The sequence below is a fragment of the Heteronotia binoei genome, chromosome 21, assembly GCF_032191835.1.
Source record: "Heteronotia binoei isolate CCM8104 ecotype False Entrance Well chromosome 21, APGP_CSIRO_Hbin_v1, whole genome shotgun sequence".
Taxonomy (NCBI): Eukaryota; Metazoa; Chordata; class Lepidosauria; order Squamata; family Gekkonidae; genus Heteronotia; species Heteronotia binoei.
Genome location: NC_083243.1, coordinates 96677333 through 96695785, shown reverse-complemented (window position 1 = coordinate 96695785; position 18453 = coordinate 96677333). Strand labels below are relative to the sequence as shown.

The 18453-nt window shown below is 43.4% G+C and overlaps 1 protein-coding gene across 7 annotated transcripts in view; it reads left to right on the top strand.

Annotated features, from left to right (window-relative positions):
• Positions 1-18453, top strand: part of DGKZ (diacylglycerol kinase zeta) — a 202235-nt gene that overhangs the window by 50266 nt on the left and 133516 nt on the right. For 2 of the 7 annotated variants that reach the window (XM_060261189.1, XM_060261188.1), the window contains exon 1: positions 60-548. The exons of 2 other annotated variants lie outside the window; for them this stretch is intronic. In XM_060261189.1, the coding sequence (XP_060117172.1) occupies positions 367-548 (182 nt within the window). In that variant the 5' untranslated portion in view covers positions 60-366. Of the gene's footprint in view, positions 1-59; positions 549-18453 lie in introns of those variants that run through there. 3 more of the 7 variants (XM_060261193.1, XM_060261186.1, XM_060261187.1) reach the window with 3 other exon arrangements.

Below are 18453 nucleotides of genomic sequence, written 5' to 3'. Positions count from 1 at the left end.
TTGCGAGGAGGCAACTTCCCGGGCAGCTATCTCGGGTCCTCGGGCGCTTACCTTGCTCTCTGCTGACACTTCCTGCAAGTCTCCAATTTCCCACACCAGGCACCCTGCTGAAGCTAAGCCGGGCGCCTACGACCCACTGCCGGGATATGCCAGGCTGCGACGCGCACACTGTTAGTGGGAGAAGAGACCTGGATTAGCCCCGGGCCGAAGCATAGCTTTCGATCTCCCTCCCGCCCGCCTTGGCAGAAAAACGATTCATGGACTCGGGGCACAGGCTGCTTCCTGGCGTTGATCGCCGCCGGCGCCCGCGAGTATGACTGGCACTCTGCGGGGCAGGTGAGAGCTGCCGCACTACAGCCAAGGGGAATGGAGCAGCAGCAGGGCAGTGAGGAGAGCTTGGGGGGAGCCGCCGCCGCCGCCGCCTGTTCCAGTTCTCCGTCCTCTGCTAGCTCGGAGACCTCCATGTGTCCGGAGGCGGAGAAGGCGCCTGCTCTGGGGCGAAGGCACAGTCACAAGAGGTTTATCGGGCTCAAACTCTTCGGGCGCAGGTAAGCGAGGGGTTGAGATTCGCAGTTAAAAAGTAGGGTAGGGTGCAAAGAAAACGGGTGGTGGCAAGAAGAGCTCAACGCCTCTGGGGAGGAGAGGGGCCATTTGCTGGTCTTGGTTGCTGCGTAACGCCGAATTGCCCTGATTCCGACCCGGGAGATCGCTTAACATGGATTGGTTACCTTGCTTTAAACCGTTTGGTCACCTTACCGTGCTCTCAGCCAGAGCCTCCTAGCGCCCTTTTCATCGAAGTGAGCGCAGAATCAGGGTGGATAAACGTAGCGGATCAATTAGCAGCCAGTACATAGTGGGACTGGATCATATGCACGTGGAAGAGAAGGCGTGCATGTTTCACCTTGAATTCCTAGTTCTGTTTGTGTTATCTAAAGTTTTGATTGTCCTTACCTCTGTAAGCATTCTGCCCCGACATATACACAACTTTTACTTTTTTAAAAAAACATATTGTTTAGTTAATTCTTGGAGTAGATTAGGGCTCCCCTTCATTTTTCAGTAGCAGTTAACTCCTCCCCTAGATTGCTGTCAAAAGTTTAACAAAAATGTAACCAGATTTTATTGTCTGTTGGTGTGAGAATACAAGCTAAGGTTACAAGGAAAAGCCTATACAGATTTATGTCTCGCTGTGACATGAAGTAATCCCTGGGTGGGGCCAGAAAGAAATTCTGGAAGGAATTGGTTAGAGTTTCTGACTGGGAGATGGAGAAGTAGGCATATGACTGCTCCTCCACAGCAAAGGGAGACTGAGCCAGTTTGTTGCTGAAATCTTCCAGTCTCACAATCTGCATTTTCCTTAGAGTTGTCTCAGAATGTTGTCATCTTTCTGAACATGTTATAAGTGTTCAAGCCCTGCACAAAGGGAAAAACCTGTGAGAAGGACTTTGATTCAAACATTTGTTTGAGATTTTTAATTGTGCAACTTTTAAGGAACAGGTTTCATGCACAAAATAAACATATTGTTAAAAATTAAGAGAATCGAGCCTTGACCTGGATAGCCCAGGCAAGCCCGATCTCGTCAGATCTCAGCAGCTAAGCGGGGTTGACTCTTGACAGCTACCGGATGGGAGACCTCCTTGGAATATCAGCAGACGAGAAGACAGGGGTAGGCTTTATTCAGCCATCTCTCTGAATATCTAATAGGTCCTCAGAAGGGGTCAGTCACCAGAGGCCACCATGACTTCCAGGTGCAGACATACAACACACAAAAAACCACAAAAATCAATAAAATGGAACTCTGCTGTTATAGCTAAAATAGCATCCAGTGAAGTATATGAGCCAAAGTAGTCTGAGTTGGGTGTAGGGTGGGGGGGTGGAGTTAAGCAGGATTGTAACACTGAACTTGAAATTTAACATGGATTACATTTGCCTTAGCCCTGTTTGAGGCACTGCATGTACATGCATTTAAAGGTTTTTTAAAAAGTCATTTCTACATGCCTGTTCCCTTAATAAACCATTGGTTTTTTCCCCTTAGAATATTTGTGGGTTTTATCTTGGATACTTGGAAGTGTCTCTCTGCTTCCTTAGTGCTGATGTGTACATTTTTGAAGAGAGTAAATGATGATGACCCTACAAGAGTCACAGGCCACACATCAAGCATTCTTCTGATTGTGTTAATTAGCATCTCTGCCTGGATATATGTATAGAGAGCAGGGGTAGTAGCTAGAGTGATTAATTAGGACAGGGAGACCCAGCCTCAAACCCTAATTTAATTTAATTTTTAAATTTATACCCCACCCTATCCTGCAAGCAGGCTCAGGGTAGCTTACAACATTAAAACAGCATTAAAATGAATCACTTCAAAAACACCATAATCACAGATATGTCGATCAGATTCGAGAGCAATAATTAGTACAACAAACCACACAATAAGCTCCTCCCCTCCCCAGACTTTACCCTCCATCCCCAAATCACCAGGTATTTCCCAATACAGAGCTGGCAACCCTATGGAAGAATTATTAAAACCACCATCTCCCCCATTCATGCTGGATACTCATTCTTCTGCACTGCTGCATCTCTTTTGTAAAATGTGCAAGCACATGATCTAAGCATTTAGAATCAGCCTTGCTAAAGGTGGTTATGTCTGATGAAGGGAGCTTTGACACTCAAAAACTCATACCCTCAAAATCTTGTTGGTCATTAAGGTTCTCCTGGACTCAAATCTAACAGATCTACTAGGGACCGACATGGTTACCCGCAAAACAAAATATTCTTCTACACCCTTATATTTGCAGCCCTATTTAGCCATGCTCCTTTCTGGTTGGGAACATCATTCTATGAGCCTAACCTACCTTGCAGGATTGTTGTGAGGATACAGTGTGGGGTGTGGAACTGTGTATTTTTCCCTGAAGGAAATTTGGGATAAGCATGGACAAAACAGATGTGTGTGGTAGTGATAGCACTGCTTTGGATTAAAACACCTGTACAAAATTTAAGGTGCCTTAAAGGCTAGGTCTGAAAATATTGGTCCACTAGATGGTCATGGATCTGTGGCATCTGGTACTTTGCTGTGCTGCTGATTTGTCTGCATAGTAGATTAAATTTAGGGGCAGATATAGGTGGGGCATGTAGACAATATGTTTTTCTTATTGTTTGTCACAGCACAGCATGAATCCAACCTGAAAGGGTGATTTTGGAGAAGTGGTAAGCAGAGGCTAAGCACACCAAAACCAGAAGAACAGGTTCAATTGTGGTGGGAGTTTTTAAAGAACAGTGTTTAGGTTTGGTTTAAAAGCACTTTATTCTCTTTCAAAAAGTATTAGAACTCTTTCTTCCTGGCCATGTGGCAGATATGATTCTGAGAATAATCAAAGTATCTATAATGACTGGAACTGAAGCAACGCTATTGGCAAAGCATCTCGGGTTAGGGTAGTTCAGGAACACGTTATGCCTATGTGGTGGGGTGAATAGAGTAGCAAACTAGGACTCTGGGCAATGGAGGAGGGGAAATCAATGTTCTAGGCTGCTTTGAGTCCCAAATGTGAGGAGAAAAGTGGGATATAAATAAATAAATGTAAATGCATATACATACGCTCTATTGAAGAGTGTTGCTTGTTAAGAGAATGAAGGAACACTTTTTATTTGTGATCTGTGCTGTTCTGGGTTGCCCATCATTGTTCAGGTTTTATTTGCCTAGGCTCTAAATTATGTACAATTATAAACTGTTAATGTATTTCTTAGGAATGGTGATTCTCAAAGGAAATATAGCTCCCAGATCTACACAGTGACAATATGATTGGGAAATCCTTGTAGTAAAGAACAGGAACAGCTAAAAGAGATAAAACCAATGATAAAGAGCTGGTTACCCATTTCATATGGCAGTATGCTGATGACACACACTCAGCTTTATCTGTTGATGGACAGACACTGCCGCTGAAATTTTGGACAGGGTTTTGTGAGCCATGGCTGGGTGGTTAAAACAGAGTTGGCTGAACTTAAATCCATCAAAGATGGAGGTCCTGTATCTGAGCCATGGAGGGTGGGATCAGGAATCAGGCTCTCAACACTTGGCGGGGTGCCGTTGTTGCTGGCCCTGAGAGTGAAAAGCCTGGGGGTGGTCCTGGGTACCTCACTTTCCATGGAGGCCTAAGTCACCACGGCTGCCAAATTGGACTTTTACTATCTTTGACTGGTCAGGCAGCTGGTCCCTTATATCTCTTCCCAGGACTTGTCTACAGTGACCCATGCAATGGTCACTTCCAGACTGGATTATTGTAATGCACTGTATGCAGGGCTGCACTTGGGCCTGATCTGGAAACTCCAGCTAGTTCAAAATATGCCAGCACACCTGTTGTCTATGATGTCCATGCAGATGTGCATTCAACCAGTGCTATGCCAATTGTACTGGCTATCTGTTGAATACCAGATCCGGTTCCAGGTTATGGTATTGATCTTCAAAGCCCTATGCAACCTGGGACCAACATGTGCCCTGAAGAGCTCTGCTGAATAATATTTGCTGGTAGTCCCAGGCCTAAAAGATGTCTGTTTAGCTTCAACCAGGGGCAGGGCATTTTCCACCTGAACCAAGCCTGGTGGAACTTGCTCCCACTTGGGCTCAGGGCCCTGTGGGATATAGTGCAATTCCGCAGGGCCTGCAGGATGGAACTGTTCCACCAGGCCTTTAGCAAGGCAGCAGACATTTGAAGACCCTTGCCTACACTGTCCAGATGAATGGTCCTCAAGAACTGTTTTGGCATCTGATGAATTGGGCATTGCCACTGTGCAGTCAAAAACGGTCATGTGCTGTTTTAAATTTAAATTGTTTTAAATTTTAACTTGTTACTAATTGTATTTATTGTTCTTGCCCCTTTTGCTGTGACTTGCCCTGAGCCCGCTTTGTGGGAAGGGCAGGATATAGCTCCAAGGATTAAACAAACAGATAAAATAACTATAGATTTTTCTCTTTTGTCTCATCATGTTCAGCTTTACTTTCCCTTTTAAATCCTAGACCTATCCCTTTCAATCCATACTGCCTTCTTGAGGTTAAGGTGAACGAAGAGAGTGCTCTCAATGATTAGTTTTCCTGCAGAGGTGACAGCTGCAAACATACTGTCTGTGCAGATGCTCTCCAAGGATCAGGATGTCTGTGGTGCTGTGGATGGAGAGCAAGATGAGAGAGAAACATGTTTGATGTTGTGCTGTGCATGTGTTGCTTCCCTGGGTTGAACAGGGATCTCTGTGTGGGAAGCTATTGGTATAGATTGGAAGTAAGCTGTAATTTCAGCCTCAGATCTAATTATAGCCCCAGAAGACAGTGCTGTGGTATCAGATTAGGCTGTCAACAATATGTGATGGCAAATAACTGGGCTAGGTGGAAATCATGGTGGCTGTTGGCTAGTTTTGTGTATAATCACAGTGGCCAGTGTTTAAGCACAGGTTGATCTTCAAATTGCCATTGTAGTATTTTTGTCCATTATTCACAAGTTAAAATATTAGATAGGAGGTTGGACAGAAGTGGCATAGTTGTGGTTTGTGTGCTAATTCAGCACATATCTTCCTGTTTCTAGAGCAGATGATGTGCTTCAAGTCATCTCTGTCCCTGTAGCAACTTTCACACTAAGCCAGATTCAGGTGGGTAGCCATGCTGGTCTGAAGCTACAGAACAAAGTTTGAGTCCAGTGGCACTTTTAATTTATACCCAGAATTAAACTTTGATGGTCTTAAAGGTGCCATTGGACTCAAACTTAGTTGTCACATCTATTTGTTGCCTTTTTTATATGCCGCTCTGAGCCTGCCTCGGCGGGGAGGGCGGGGTATAAATAAAAAATTTATTATTATTATGTATGCTAATTTGCCGCTATTTTCAGGTCTTATCAACTGCTTTAATCCAATTTTAGCTATACTTATCACCCAGTTACTTATGCATCTTGACTCTAACTAGCCCTTCCTGGCAACTAATCCCCCTCCATACCCTCTCTCTACATGTATGTAAGGCTTGAGGAAGTCTGTTTCAATGCATCTGAGGAAGTGTGCATACAGATGAAAGTTTATACCCAGATTTAAACTTCATTGGTCTTAAAGGTGACACTGGACTTAAACATTGGTCTCATACTAATCTTTCACTGAATTCTGCAAATTATGAGTTAACCTTTGGGTCACCTGTGAAGAATAAGGGTCCCTTTGTGGTATCCTGGCGGCATTGGTGGGAGTGTTATATGGGTGTTTGTGGTCTTCATTCGGTATAGTGCTATTTATACCACTGAAACTATGTTGGTGAAAACCAATCTCTTCTGATAGTAGGAGGGAACCTTTGATGATTCTGCATTAAAATAACACAATTCATGCAAGAAGCTCACTGAGTACTGTGGAGGAAGGCATTCAGTTATCATAGAGCTGGAAAGGGGCATACAGGGCATCTAGTCCTACCCCCTTCCCGATTCAGGGTCAGCCTAAAGCATCCCTGACAAATGCTTGTCCAGCTACTGCTTAAAACTGCCAGGGAGAGGGAACTCACCACCTCTCTAGGTAGCTGATTCCACTGCTAAAGTACTCTTACTGTAAAAAAAAATCCTAATGTCCAGCTGGTATCTTTCCACGCTTAATTTAATTCCTTTATTGTCCTCTATGGCCAACAGGAACAACCCCCTGCCCTCCTGTAAATGACAGCTTTTCAAATACTTAAACAGCAACCATGTCCCCTCTCAGCTTCTTCTCCAAACTGAGCATTGTCACATCCCTCAGCCTTTCCTCATAGGGCTTGGTCTCCAGGCCCCTGATAATCTTCATCACTCTTCTGTATCTGCTACATTCTGTCCACATCCTTTTTAAAGTGAGGCCTCCAGGACTGCACACAATACTCCAGGTGCAGCCTGTCCAGTGTGGTGTACAGCAGGACTATGGCATCTTGTGATCTGGATGTTATTCATTTGTTGGTACAACCCGATACTATATTAGCCCTTTTTTGCTTCTGCATCACATTGACTACTTGTATTTAGCTTACAATCAATGTTCCCTCTAAGCTGCAGAGTCATGTGAGCAAAAATTCTACTTTGTGAGCTACTGGTATTAAAGTTGTGTGTTACAGGCACTAAAGATGTGAGCTGCTGCATAAATTAGTGTGCTCTGGGGTCATCCTTCCTGAGCTAAGATAAAAATGTGTGAGCTGGAAGCTAAAAATCTGTGAGCTAGCTCATGCTAACTCAGCTTAGGGGGAACACTGCTTACAGTCCACCTGTACCCCAAGGTCTTGTTCACAAACAGCTCTACGCAGAAGTGTGTCCCCCATCTGGTATGTGTGCTTCTCATTTTTGTTAGCCAGATATAAAAGTATGTATTTATCCTTGTTTGATTGCATCTTGTTCGCATCCACCCACTTTTCTAGTGTATTCAGAAGCTGAGTAAGCTAAAAATGTGAAGGTCCCACTCCTGGCCTTTATTCTTAGCAGCAGTTTATGAATAAAGTTGTGAATGACTTCACCCAAGTATATTTTTTCCTTGGGTTAAGGTAGTGTTCTGTATGACACTAGCCTGAATGAATTACGAATTAAGGAATGTCAGGAACTATCTATTAAAACCTCCTTTTGGAATACTTGATTTTTTCTTCCAGCAGATGGAGTAATGTCTTGCACCACATCCCTGAGCTAAAGCATTCTTGTGGTCTTCAAGGGATGTGGAAGATGATTGCTGTTGTCCTCTCTGACAAATTTAACCACCCCTTTCCCCCTAGAGGCTCTCAATCAGCAAGTTAGTTCAGCAAGAGTAGGCCCCATATTGGTCTGTGGAATTTTTGAAGAGACTGCTGACTTTCGGCCCCATTTGTTGGCATGATGTGCTGATTTTTCAAATTCATTTGCTGGGTTCCAGGATGGCCATTTGAGCAGTTCTCCTTGTCAGTATAGCGATTGATTTCCACTTCCTATTACCTGAGGGTAACATTTAGAAAAGCAAAGCACTCATATCAGAGTGGTCCACTTTTGTCTCATTTGAGTCCCTGTCTTGCAAAAAATTGTGCAAATCTCAGGCAAGAGATGAACAGGTTGGTAGGAGCCAACAGGTTCCTGCTCTCTGTCCAGTCTTGTTTGGACTAGCAGTATCAGCTTTCTTCCATGATGTGTGTGCTTCCTAAACTGGTATCGGTCTATACTAGAAGACAGATTAGGAAGAATAAGTGGATTCTTGCCTGGTCTGGAGGATGTTAATTTTTTTAAAAAAAAAAATATTGCCCAAGCAATGAGAGTCAATTTAATTAATTCCCCAGGTTACGCTTCATGTTGACCGTTAGCCGGAAGGTGCAGATGTCTCTACAAATTTCCTTCCATAAAATCTGAAAACTTACAGTGAATTTTAGTCCATTGGTTAGAAACGTACTGTGTCTGGCTGCACAAATCTTCCAGCCTGTCTGTTTCTTGTCTGCAAGGTTTTCAGAAAATCACAAAAAGAATCTAGAAATCATGAAGTTTGAAGGTATTGCATATGTGTCTTTGTGCTTCAGAAACAAGCTGGTTAGACACAGCCTGTTAATTTTTATGAGCTTAATTTCATGAATTTGAAAGCAAAACACACTTTAAAGAGGTGGGGTGGAAGCTTTAAGTGGAAGATTAGTTGAGGAAACTTTTATTTGGTTAACCAGTGGATGCAAATTTCATTGGGCTGTGAATAACTCACTAACCTGTTACATTTCTTTGAGGGGGTGAACAAACATGTGGACAAAGGAGACCCGATAGATGTTGTTTACCTTGACTTCCAGAAAGCTTTTGATAAAGTTCCTCATCAAAGGCTCCTTAGAAAGCTTGAGAGTCATGGAGTAAAAGGACAGGTCCTCTTGTGGATCAAAAACTGGCTGAGTAATAGGAAGCAGAGAGTGAGTATAAATGGGCAGTCTTCGCAGTGGAGAACGGTGAGCAGTGGGGTGCCACAGGGCTCGGTACTGGGTCCCATGCTCTTTAACTTGTTCATAAATGATTTAGAGTTGGGAGTGAGCAGTGAAGTGGCCATGTTTGCGGATGACACTAAATTGTTCAGGGTGGTGAGAACCAGAGAGGATTGTGAGGAACTCCAAAGGGATCTGTTGAGGCTGGGTGAGTGGGTGTCAACGTGGCAGATGCAGTTCAATGTGGCCAAGTGCAAAGTAATGCACATTGGGGCCAAAAATCCCAGCTACAAATACAAGTTGATGGGGTGTGAACTGGCAGAGACTGACCAAGAGAGAGATCTTGGGGTCGTGGTAGATAACTCACTGAAAATGTCAAGACAGTGTGCGTTTGCAATAAAAAAGGCCAACGCCATGCTGGGAATTATTAGGAAGGAAATTGAATACAAATCAGCCAGTATCATAATGCCTCTGTATAAATCGATGGTGCGGTCTCATTTGGAGTACTGTGTGCAGTTCTGGTCGCCGCACCTCAAAAAGGATATTATAGCATTGGAGAAAGTCCAGAAAAGGGCAAGTAGAATGATTAAAGGGCTGGAGTACTTTCCCTATGAAGAAAGGTTGAAACACTTGGGACTCTTTAGCTTGGAGAAACGTCGACTGCGGGGTGACATGATAGAGGTTTATAAGATAATGCATGGGATGGAGAAAGTAGAGAAAGAAGTACTTTTCTCCCTTTCTCACAATACAAGAACTCGTGGGCATTCGATGAAATTGCTGAGCAGACAGGTTAAAACGGATAAAAGGAAGTACTTCTTCACCCAAAGGGTGATTAACATGTGGAATTCACTGCCACAGGAGGTGGCGGCGGCCACAAGCATAGCCACCTTCAAGTGGGGTTTAGATAAAAATATGAAGCAGAGGTCCATCAGTGGCTGTTAGCCACAGTGTGTGTATGTGTATATATATATATATATATATATATATATATATATATATATATATATATATATATATATATATATATATATATATATATATATATGTATGTATATATATATATATAATTTTTTTTTTGCCACTGTGTGAAATAGAGTGTTGGACTGGATGGGCCATTGGCCTGATCTAACATGGCTTCTCTTATGTTCTTAATATATAGTACTCATATGATTATTTTTGAGGCCATTATTTATTAGCATAGCAGGATATTAATTTTTTAAGGTTGCTTTTGACTCCTCCCCTCCCCAACAATGAGTGATAGCATTCTTAAGTTGCAAGTTGTTTTATGCTGTTTTCAGTATCTCAGGAAGGCACCTTAGATTATGACTTTGGCAGTATGCAGATTCCTTTAAATATATTCTGTTAAATGGCAGTTGAATGATCAACTAGTAAAAATCATTTGGTTGAGATCTCTAATATTTCTTCCATCAACAGAGAGCAGCAGAGAGTAGTATGGTCTCTCGTGGGGGCATGCTTGCTGCGGGGCCATGCAGGTGCCCTCCGTCAGGACCAACATCTTCAGGCTGTAATCTTTCTAGCAATTAGATTCAGGTGGATAGCCGTGTGGTCTGAAGCAGCAGAACAAGGTTTGAGTCCAGTAGCTCCTTTAAGAACAACAGTGTTTTATTCTGGGGATGGGCTTTTGTGTGCATGCACACTTCTTCAAGTATCTGTTTTGTTGTCAAACCAGAACTTGTTGTCAAATCAGATATCCGAAGAAGTATGTGTGGACATGAAAGCTTATACTCAGAATAATACACTGTTGGTCTTAAAGGTGCCCCTGGACTCACCTTTGTCCTTTCTAGCAATGCCTGCTTTCATTGGGATGGCCTTGTTGAGAAGGTGGCTTGTTTTTACTTGCTCCATGGTTACACAAATGCAGCCTTCAGAGGCATAATTGATGTGGCAAGCTTAGCTACTAGCAATATATACTTTCATGGTTTGACGTATGGGGAAATCCTAGGTGCACTGTTCCATTTGTGGGGGGGGGGGAGAGAGAAGCTGGGCATGAAAGCCATAAAAGGGCAGCATGTCTGAGATATTGTACAGATGGTTTATGTTTGCATTTTGGAATGGCTATTGACATGGGACTTGGTGCCTGTAACCATGGCTATTAGACACTAGCTGTCCCTGGCGGTAAGCTTTCCCACTAGCAATCATCAGTGCTTGCATTAAATGGTATTGATGGCTGTCAGTTTTGCAAGACTTTGTACTCAAGCGAATAGAAAAATTATATTTTTTCCTTATTCTCACCTTGCAAGTCTTTTAAATGTACATGGCAGGATTAAGTAAACTGTTTCATGAGACAGGTTTGCACCATTTGTAGTAAGGCTCTTTTCGGGAATTACATGGAATAGGTTGAACATGCTCATGTGCATTAAATATAAGATAAAAACACGTTTGTATCCTTTCTCTTGTGTGCTCATTTCCTTGGTTCCATTGTTGTGAACTGTGGTTACACCTGTTGTATACAATCCTTTTCAAGCCTTTGCCAGCTTGCTTATCTTTAGGAACTCCACACTTTCTGAGTACTTGTAAGCTCATTCACTTTTCACTCTCTCAAAGAGATCAACCAATAATGCCAGCTACCATAAAGTAGCTGTAGGAGTGCTGCTTACTGTGATCTTCCTTTGCATATCTATAGACTTGGTCAAAGGATTCAAGGGAAGCTATTGGGAAAACAAGCTGGGCTACATGACAGAGTTGTGGTAGGTTTTATGTCTACTTTGGGTCTTATTTAAAGAGAAATAAGTGCTATCAAGAATTTGTTGTCAAATCACTATTCTGGAAAATCATTTATATAAAAAGTCTCTAAAGCCAGAAATTCTGACTTGGGTCTTGGTTAAGAAAATGTCTTGCCAGAGTAAAATCTCTGTCTCACCTGAAATGCAAATTCAGTAGCTCTGGGATGGTTCCCTTTTTCTCAAGAGATTTTCACCTGCCTTTCATATGAACATATGAAGCTGCCTTATACTGAATCAGACCCTTGGTCCATCAAAGTCAGTATTGTCTACTCAGACTAGCAGCGGCTCTCCAGGATCTTTCCATGCTGCATTCCAGACATATCTAAATGTCTCTGTGTTGCTCCGCTTCCCTTGGATCAGAGTGATAAAGTTAGAAGAGCTATTTACTTTCTATGAATAGCTACTGAACATTTAAGAATGCCAGGCAGAAGTTACTGATCCCTGCAAGAAATACAATAGTGGCTCTGCAGTAATGAGTAACTGTGAATATATTTGTTACTGAGATTGCTCAATTAAATATGAAAGCAGTGCCATGTGCTTTTTGAAGAGCTGAACACAAAAGAGATCTCTATAGCAAAGTTGGTTAACCCATTGTGATAGCATTATTATAAGCTGCATTTGTTGGAATTCTCCATTCTGTAAAAACTTTTAAGACCTCTTCCACAATATAGAATCTGACTACCTTAGACTAAACAGGTTTGGGAGGGGGGTGGCTTGCGATTTAAAACAAAGCATAGTGCTTCTTGCCTCCTGGAAAAGCCATTCCCACTAGTTATGTTGAAAGACTGCCGGAACCTTTATGGTACCATCAGCAAACCTTGTAGACTCATCAGATCTAAACTTTCCACTGAGAAAAGTTAGGTGGCTGCAGAAACAGCAAAACCTACAGTTAGGTTTGCCAGATCTGACTCAAGAAATATCTGGGGACTTAAGGAGTGTAGCCAGGAGACTTTGGAAGTGGAGCCAGGAGCAAGAGTGTGACAAGCATGATTGAACTCCGAAGAGCGTTCTGGCAATCACATTTAAAGGGACCACACACCTTCTGCCTTCCCTTTATCTGGAAATAATGAAGGATTGGAGCACCTTTTTGGGGCCTCATAGATTTGGATTCCCTGGTCCAATCTTTTTGAAACTTTTTTTTTGGGAGGGGTGTTTTGAGGAGAGGCACTGGATGCTATACTGACAATTCAGTGCCTCTACCTCAAAAACAGCCCTCCCAGAGCCCCAGATACCCATGAATCAATTCTTCATCAGTCCATCAGAGGTCCATCTGTGTGACACAGAATGTTGGACTGGATGGGCCATTGGCCTGATCTAACATGGCTTCTCTTATGTTCTTATGTTCATTATACCCTATGGAAATCAGTTTCCATAGGGTATAATGGAGTGCCCAGCAGATATTTTCCTCCCTCCCCTGCTTTCTGATGACCCTGAAGCAGGAGAAGGGCTTCCAAACTGTGAGAATCCTCTCTAACCCACCTGGGGATTCGCAGTCCTACCTACGGTGGCAGAAGCAGCCAATATGCCCACTCCACAGGAATGAGCAATAATAATAAATTCTATTAGCCCGTATTCTCTTTCTTCTGACTTTAAGGAGATCACATAGCAGCTTTAGTACACCGAAGTGTGTTCCTTGCTATACCGGCTATTTTCTACTCATTTTTTGTGGGGGGGGGGGGAGTGAGAACAGCAGCAGCATTTGCCTATGTGTATCCTACTAAGGGAATGCAGTGTAATGCGTTGCATACATTGAACATATGAAGCTGCCTTATACTGAATCAAACCCTCGGTCCATCAAAGTCAGTGTTGTCTACTCAGACTGGCAGCGGCTCTCCAGGGTCTCAAGCTGAGGTTTTTCACGCCTACTTGCCTGGACCCTTTTTAGTTGGAGATGCCGGGGATTGAACCTGGGACCTTCTGCTTACCAAGTAGATGCTCTACCACTGAGCCAGCGTCCCTCCTTGGTGATTGGTGATATGAGTCCTCCCTGGTCACTTGGAGGCCATGTTTATTAGCATGCATTCTGCAAAGGAGTACTTACTTTGAAAGTTGGTGTTGGATACCAGCACCATGTTCCTGCTGCTCAGATTTTTCTTGATGGAAGAGAAAATTACTTTCTGTAACATCAGATGGTTCCTGAATTGTCCCCACCTAGGCATAATGCTATATGCTGTCATTGCTCAGGATGTGATAGCCATGGGCTCTACGTAAACCACACAGTTGTATGATTAGACTTCTCTGTGTACCTGTCAGGCAGGTCCGTGCACAAAGAGAACTAGTCAGCAAAGCTCGAGAAAACTTTTTTTGGCTTTGACATGCAGGAGTATGTGCATTTTGAATCTTTGGCTGACATTGGTTATAATTATTTTGCCTTATTGATCAAAGTGGGTGCTCTACAGTATAAAGGTGTGCTTGTGTGGTGTTCATCTTGCTTAGAGAGGTTTCCTTTATGCTCAGTTGTTGTTGACTCCAACTCTTTCAGGGTGAGAAGGGGAGGTTTCAACTGAGCATGTTTGCCTCTGGCACGGAGCTCTCACAACCTCTAACTTTTCTTGAGAGTAATTCCAGACTCCCTTCTCAAGGATCACACACTGGCACCAGAATCTCTGCTGCTCAGAGAGCTTGGTATGATATCCCACTGCTGTGGTAGCTGCACAATATTGCATACAGTGTACTTCTTGGGAAAACAGTTATTCCTCTTTTGATTGAGAGGTGGGGGTGGAAGGCAGGAAGAGGCAACTTCCTCTAAACCCAGTGCAGCTGTAGGTTGGGCTCCTGCATTTTGACAACAGGCCTATTTCTGTACCTTGTAATTGTCTTAAGGCAAGTGTGGAATAATTGGTTCCAGCACTGATTGAGGGAAATTCATGGTGTGCACATCTGGGTTGCAGCATGATAATACTTTTAATTGGGCTGATGGAGTGGCAGGTGGTGAGGATTAAATTGCTTTTTAGTTGTCCTGGAGGTATATTCTTTCTCTCACTTTAAATTAGGTGTCTGGAGGGGGGTTGGGTACTTTGTCTTTGAAGATAGAAAATCCCTGCATGTTGAGGAGCAGCAATGATAAGGCAGGAATTAGACTTTGAAGGGCTGAATACTGACCTTGTATGGAAAGCCCAAGCTAGCCCTGTCTCATCAGATCTTGGAAGCTAAACAGGGATGGGCCTGGTCAGTATTGGGATGGGAACAGGACTGGAGCACCCATTAGGTGACCTTAGGTGGTCATCTAGGGTGGCAGCCCTGCAAAGGGTGATGAATTGGGCACCTCCTTGAAGGGGGGGCAGCAGAAGCCAGTGAAAGGTTCTGCTGATCAGCGGGACCTTTAAATCACATGGGAGGCCAGTGTCTGTTCCTAGGCACTCTCCTGATCATGGGAGAGTGCCAGTGGAAGCAGCTGGGCTGGCCTCCCCCTCCATTTAAATATAGGGGGAAGCTGGCCTGCAGCTTCTGCCAACGCTACCTGTGATTGGGGGAGCGCCCAGGAGCAGGCACCAGCCTCCTGGGCAATATAAAGGTCCCACCAATCAGCTGATCAGTAGGACCTTTCACTGGGATGGGGAGAGCAGAGGCTGCTCCTGGGTACCCTCCCGCATGATTTAAATTGCCCAGGAGGGAGGGGCAGCCCCCACGCTCCCCTGGGAGGGAGAGGGTGCCCCCCAGCCCAGGGTACCAGAAAGGCTGGCGCCAGCCCTGGATGGGAAACCAGGAATACCAGGTTGGCTTCACAGAGACAGTCAGTAGCAAAACACCTCTGGATGTCTCTTGCCTTGAAACCCTATGAGATTGCCATAAGTCAGCTGTCACCAGACAGTAAAAAAATAAAATAAATAAAAGGCTAATAAGGGTGGAGCAGTTGGCAGTTCTCTACATTTGCACTGATGAGCTGAAGTGAGGTGATTACTTCAAGGATATTATTATACCCTTGGGTATAATAATTATACCCTATACCAGGGGTGTTGAACTCATTTGTTATGAGGGCCGAATCTGATATAAATGAGACCTTGTTGGGCCAGGCCATGTGGTCATAAAATGTACCAGGTAGCAGAGATATAAACTTTCTAAAGGACACAGACAAATACAAAGATTTTTAAAAGCTTAAAATAAAACATGCTTAAAACATTAGCACTTGTTGGTCTTAAAGGTGCTTTCTTTGTATCTCTCCTGTGATTTACAGTTAGTTACAAGGAACTGGGCAAAGGAAGCTCTGGCTTTTTCTTTCCTTCCCCAGGGGACCAGGAGGGGGATGAGCCTTAGCCAATAGAGGGAAGAGAGGCTTGGCTCAGTAGCTCTGCTGTGCGATTAAGAGAGCCTGGCAAGGCAAGCTCTTCCTCCCCAAGGAAGGAGCCTCAGCCAATGAAGAAAACAGAGGCTTAGTTCTGCAGCTCCTGTGCTATTGAGCAGGTTTGGCAAATCAAGCTGTGATGCAGAAGGCAGCAAAAGAGAGGGAGAAGGAAGCTGATGACAACCAGTTGCTTGGGGGCCTGATAGGAGCCCTTTGGGGGCCTGATTTGGTCCCCGGGCTGCATATTTGACATGCCTGCCTTGTACCTTTTAAGGGTATAATTTTTCCTCTGCAACTATCTATGCAGAGGAAAAACTATTGATTGTAGTGTAACTGGCATCTCACCTTCATCCAGTGTAGCTAAGAGTGTTAAATTTTGTTGTGGGAGAGTCAAGTTGAAATGTCTGTTCAGCCTCACAGCTCACTAGGTTGCCTTGGGTAAGTCTCTCCATGCCCACCTCATAAGATTGTTGGGTGAAAATGGTATTTGACGCTTTCTAAAGAGATGGACAAAGAGGCATGGTGAAGAAATAAAACTATTATCTGGGGTACTTTTCTTAATTCTTCAGGTTGCTGTTCCTGAGGTCTTATGTTCCTGTTGGAAGCCAACTGTCACAAGGGAGACCTTTCTTGCTGGAGAAAAGGACAAGAACTGAAAGCTTGTATCACTGTACCAAAGGCCAAAGTTTTGTCCTGCCCCCAAATTTTACCTTCCTCTTGTGGTTTACAAAGCAAGTAAGCTGTGGATGGGGAATGGATCTTTCTGTATAGCCTGGGTTCCAGACAATATTCTTTACAACTGGGTTCAGTGCTGCTCATGAGTAACCTAGTGAAACCAGATCTAAATATGTACCTTGAAATGAGAAAAGAGGGGGGGGGGAAACCTGCAGCTATGCCTTCCTATTTTAAAGTGTGTGGGGGGGGGAAGGGTGCAGTAGTTGCATAATGTTTTCATGACATCTGCTGGACAGTTCCTGCTTTTGTGTAGACACCTTTTTATTTATGGATGTTATGGACAGCTGGTGGATGGATGAGATGGGAATTCTGCACTCTGCAGGCAGAGCTGTTTGCCAAGTTTGTTAGTTCTGCTCTGCTGGATCTTGGGCCAGACCTGCCACCATATTGCAAGACTTTCCAGCAGGGTCATGCTGTCATAAATCATATGGTACCTGTGGGTTTAATCTGAGCAATAGTTCCTAATGTGTACTCCACACTCTTCTTACACTTGCTGAGCTTTAGGGCATAAATGCTGTGTGGGACTAAGAGAGGGTATATTATATGCGGCCTTAAGAAAGCATACTATCAGTCCTTGCACTTGACTCAGCATGGCTCATAAGTCATCAGGACCTGCTGTTTGGGCAGGCCAGTTTGATGTGGTGGTTAAGTGTGTGGACTCTTATCTGAGAGAACCGGTTTGATTCCCCATCCTTCCTCATGTATGTACTAAGTGACCTTGGGCAAGCCATAGTTTTTGAAAGAGCTGTTTTGCTCAAGGGCAGTTCTTAGATAGCTCTCTCAGGCCCACCTACCCCACAGGGTGTCTGTTGTGGGAAGGGGAAGGAGATTTGTGAGATGCTCCGAGACTCTTAAGTGAAGGGCAGGGTAGGTATAAATCCAATCTCCTCCTCCTCCTCCTCTCTTACAGCATGTGTTTTTTTCTGCTTGTAACACTTTGTGGTCCAGACTGAGTGGTTCATGTTCCTATGTACAAATCACCCAATGAAATAAGCTTTAAACTAACTGTATTTTTAATCTTTCTTAATTCCACTTCCTCTCCCCTACCCTTTTAAATAGATGTCTGTACTAGAAACTGAATTCTGCAAACTTTATATCTTATATGTTTATATGTTTTTATGTATTTTAAATAATTTATTGTAATTAATGTTTAAATTGTTATGTTTTATGAATCACGGGACTCCCACGTCTATTATTGTTTAATGTGAATCATGAGACTCCCGTGTCTGTTAGCCGCCCTGAGCCCGCCTAGCGGGGAGGGCGGGATATAAAAATAAAATATTATTATTATTATTATTATTATTATTATTAAACTTTAAAAAATTGCTTAATTCATCTATTGCATGCATTGACCCATTTTATATTACTTGTTTTGCTTCTGTGTAAGGATTATGGTGCATGAGGCACTGAAACTCTACCCACTGATCTGCTAGGCTGCCAGTGACATTTTTAAAAGTTTGTCTTTGCATCTTTAGGGCTAGAAACGTGCTTTGAATAATGCAGGTAATTAAACAGAGATAAATGTGTTTATACCATATTACTCTTGTAGTGGTAAAAACTACCTAGGGAAAGCACATACCTTGGCCAGGGAGAGGGAAAAGAAGTGAGTGAAAAAGGAAGGTGATGGAGTAGAAGGGCCTGAAGTTAACACTTTGGAGAGGGGTAAAGGAAGAGTGATTCTCTGAGATTAACTCTGACATTTACAATGGTTTCTTGTTACAGATACAGTGCAATTCTCTGCAGGAACAAAGAACAGAGAGGAGGGATTAGAGTTCTATGGAAATGGGAAACACCTGAAAGTTATTTGGGTACTAGACAAGAGATTG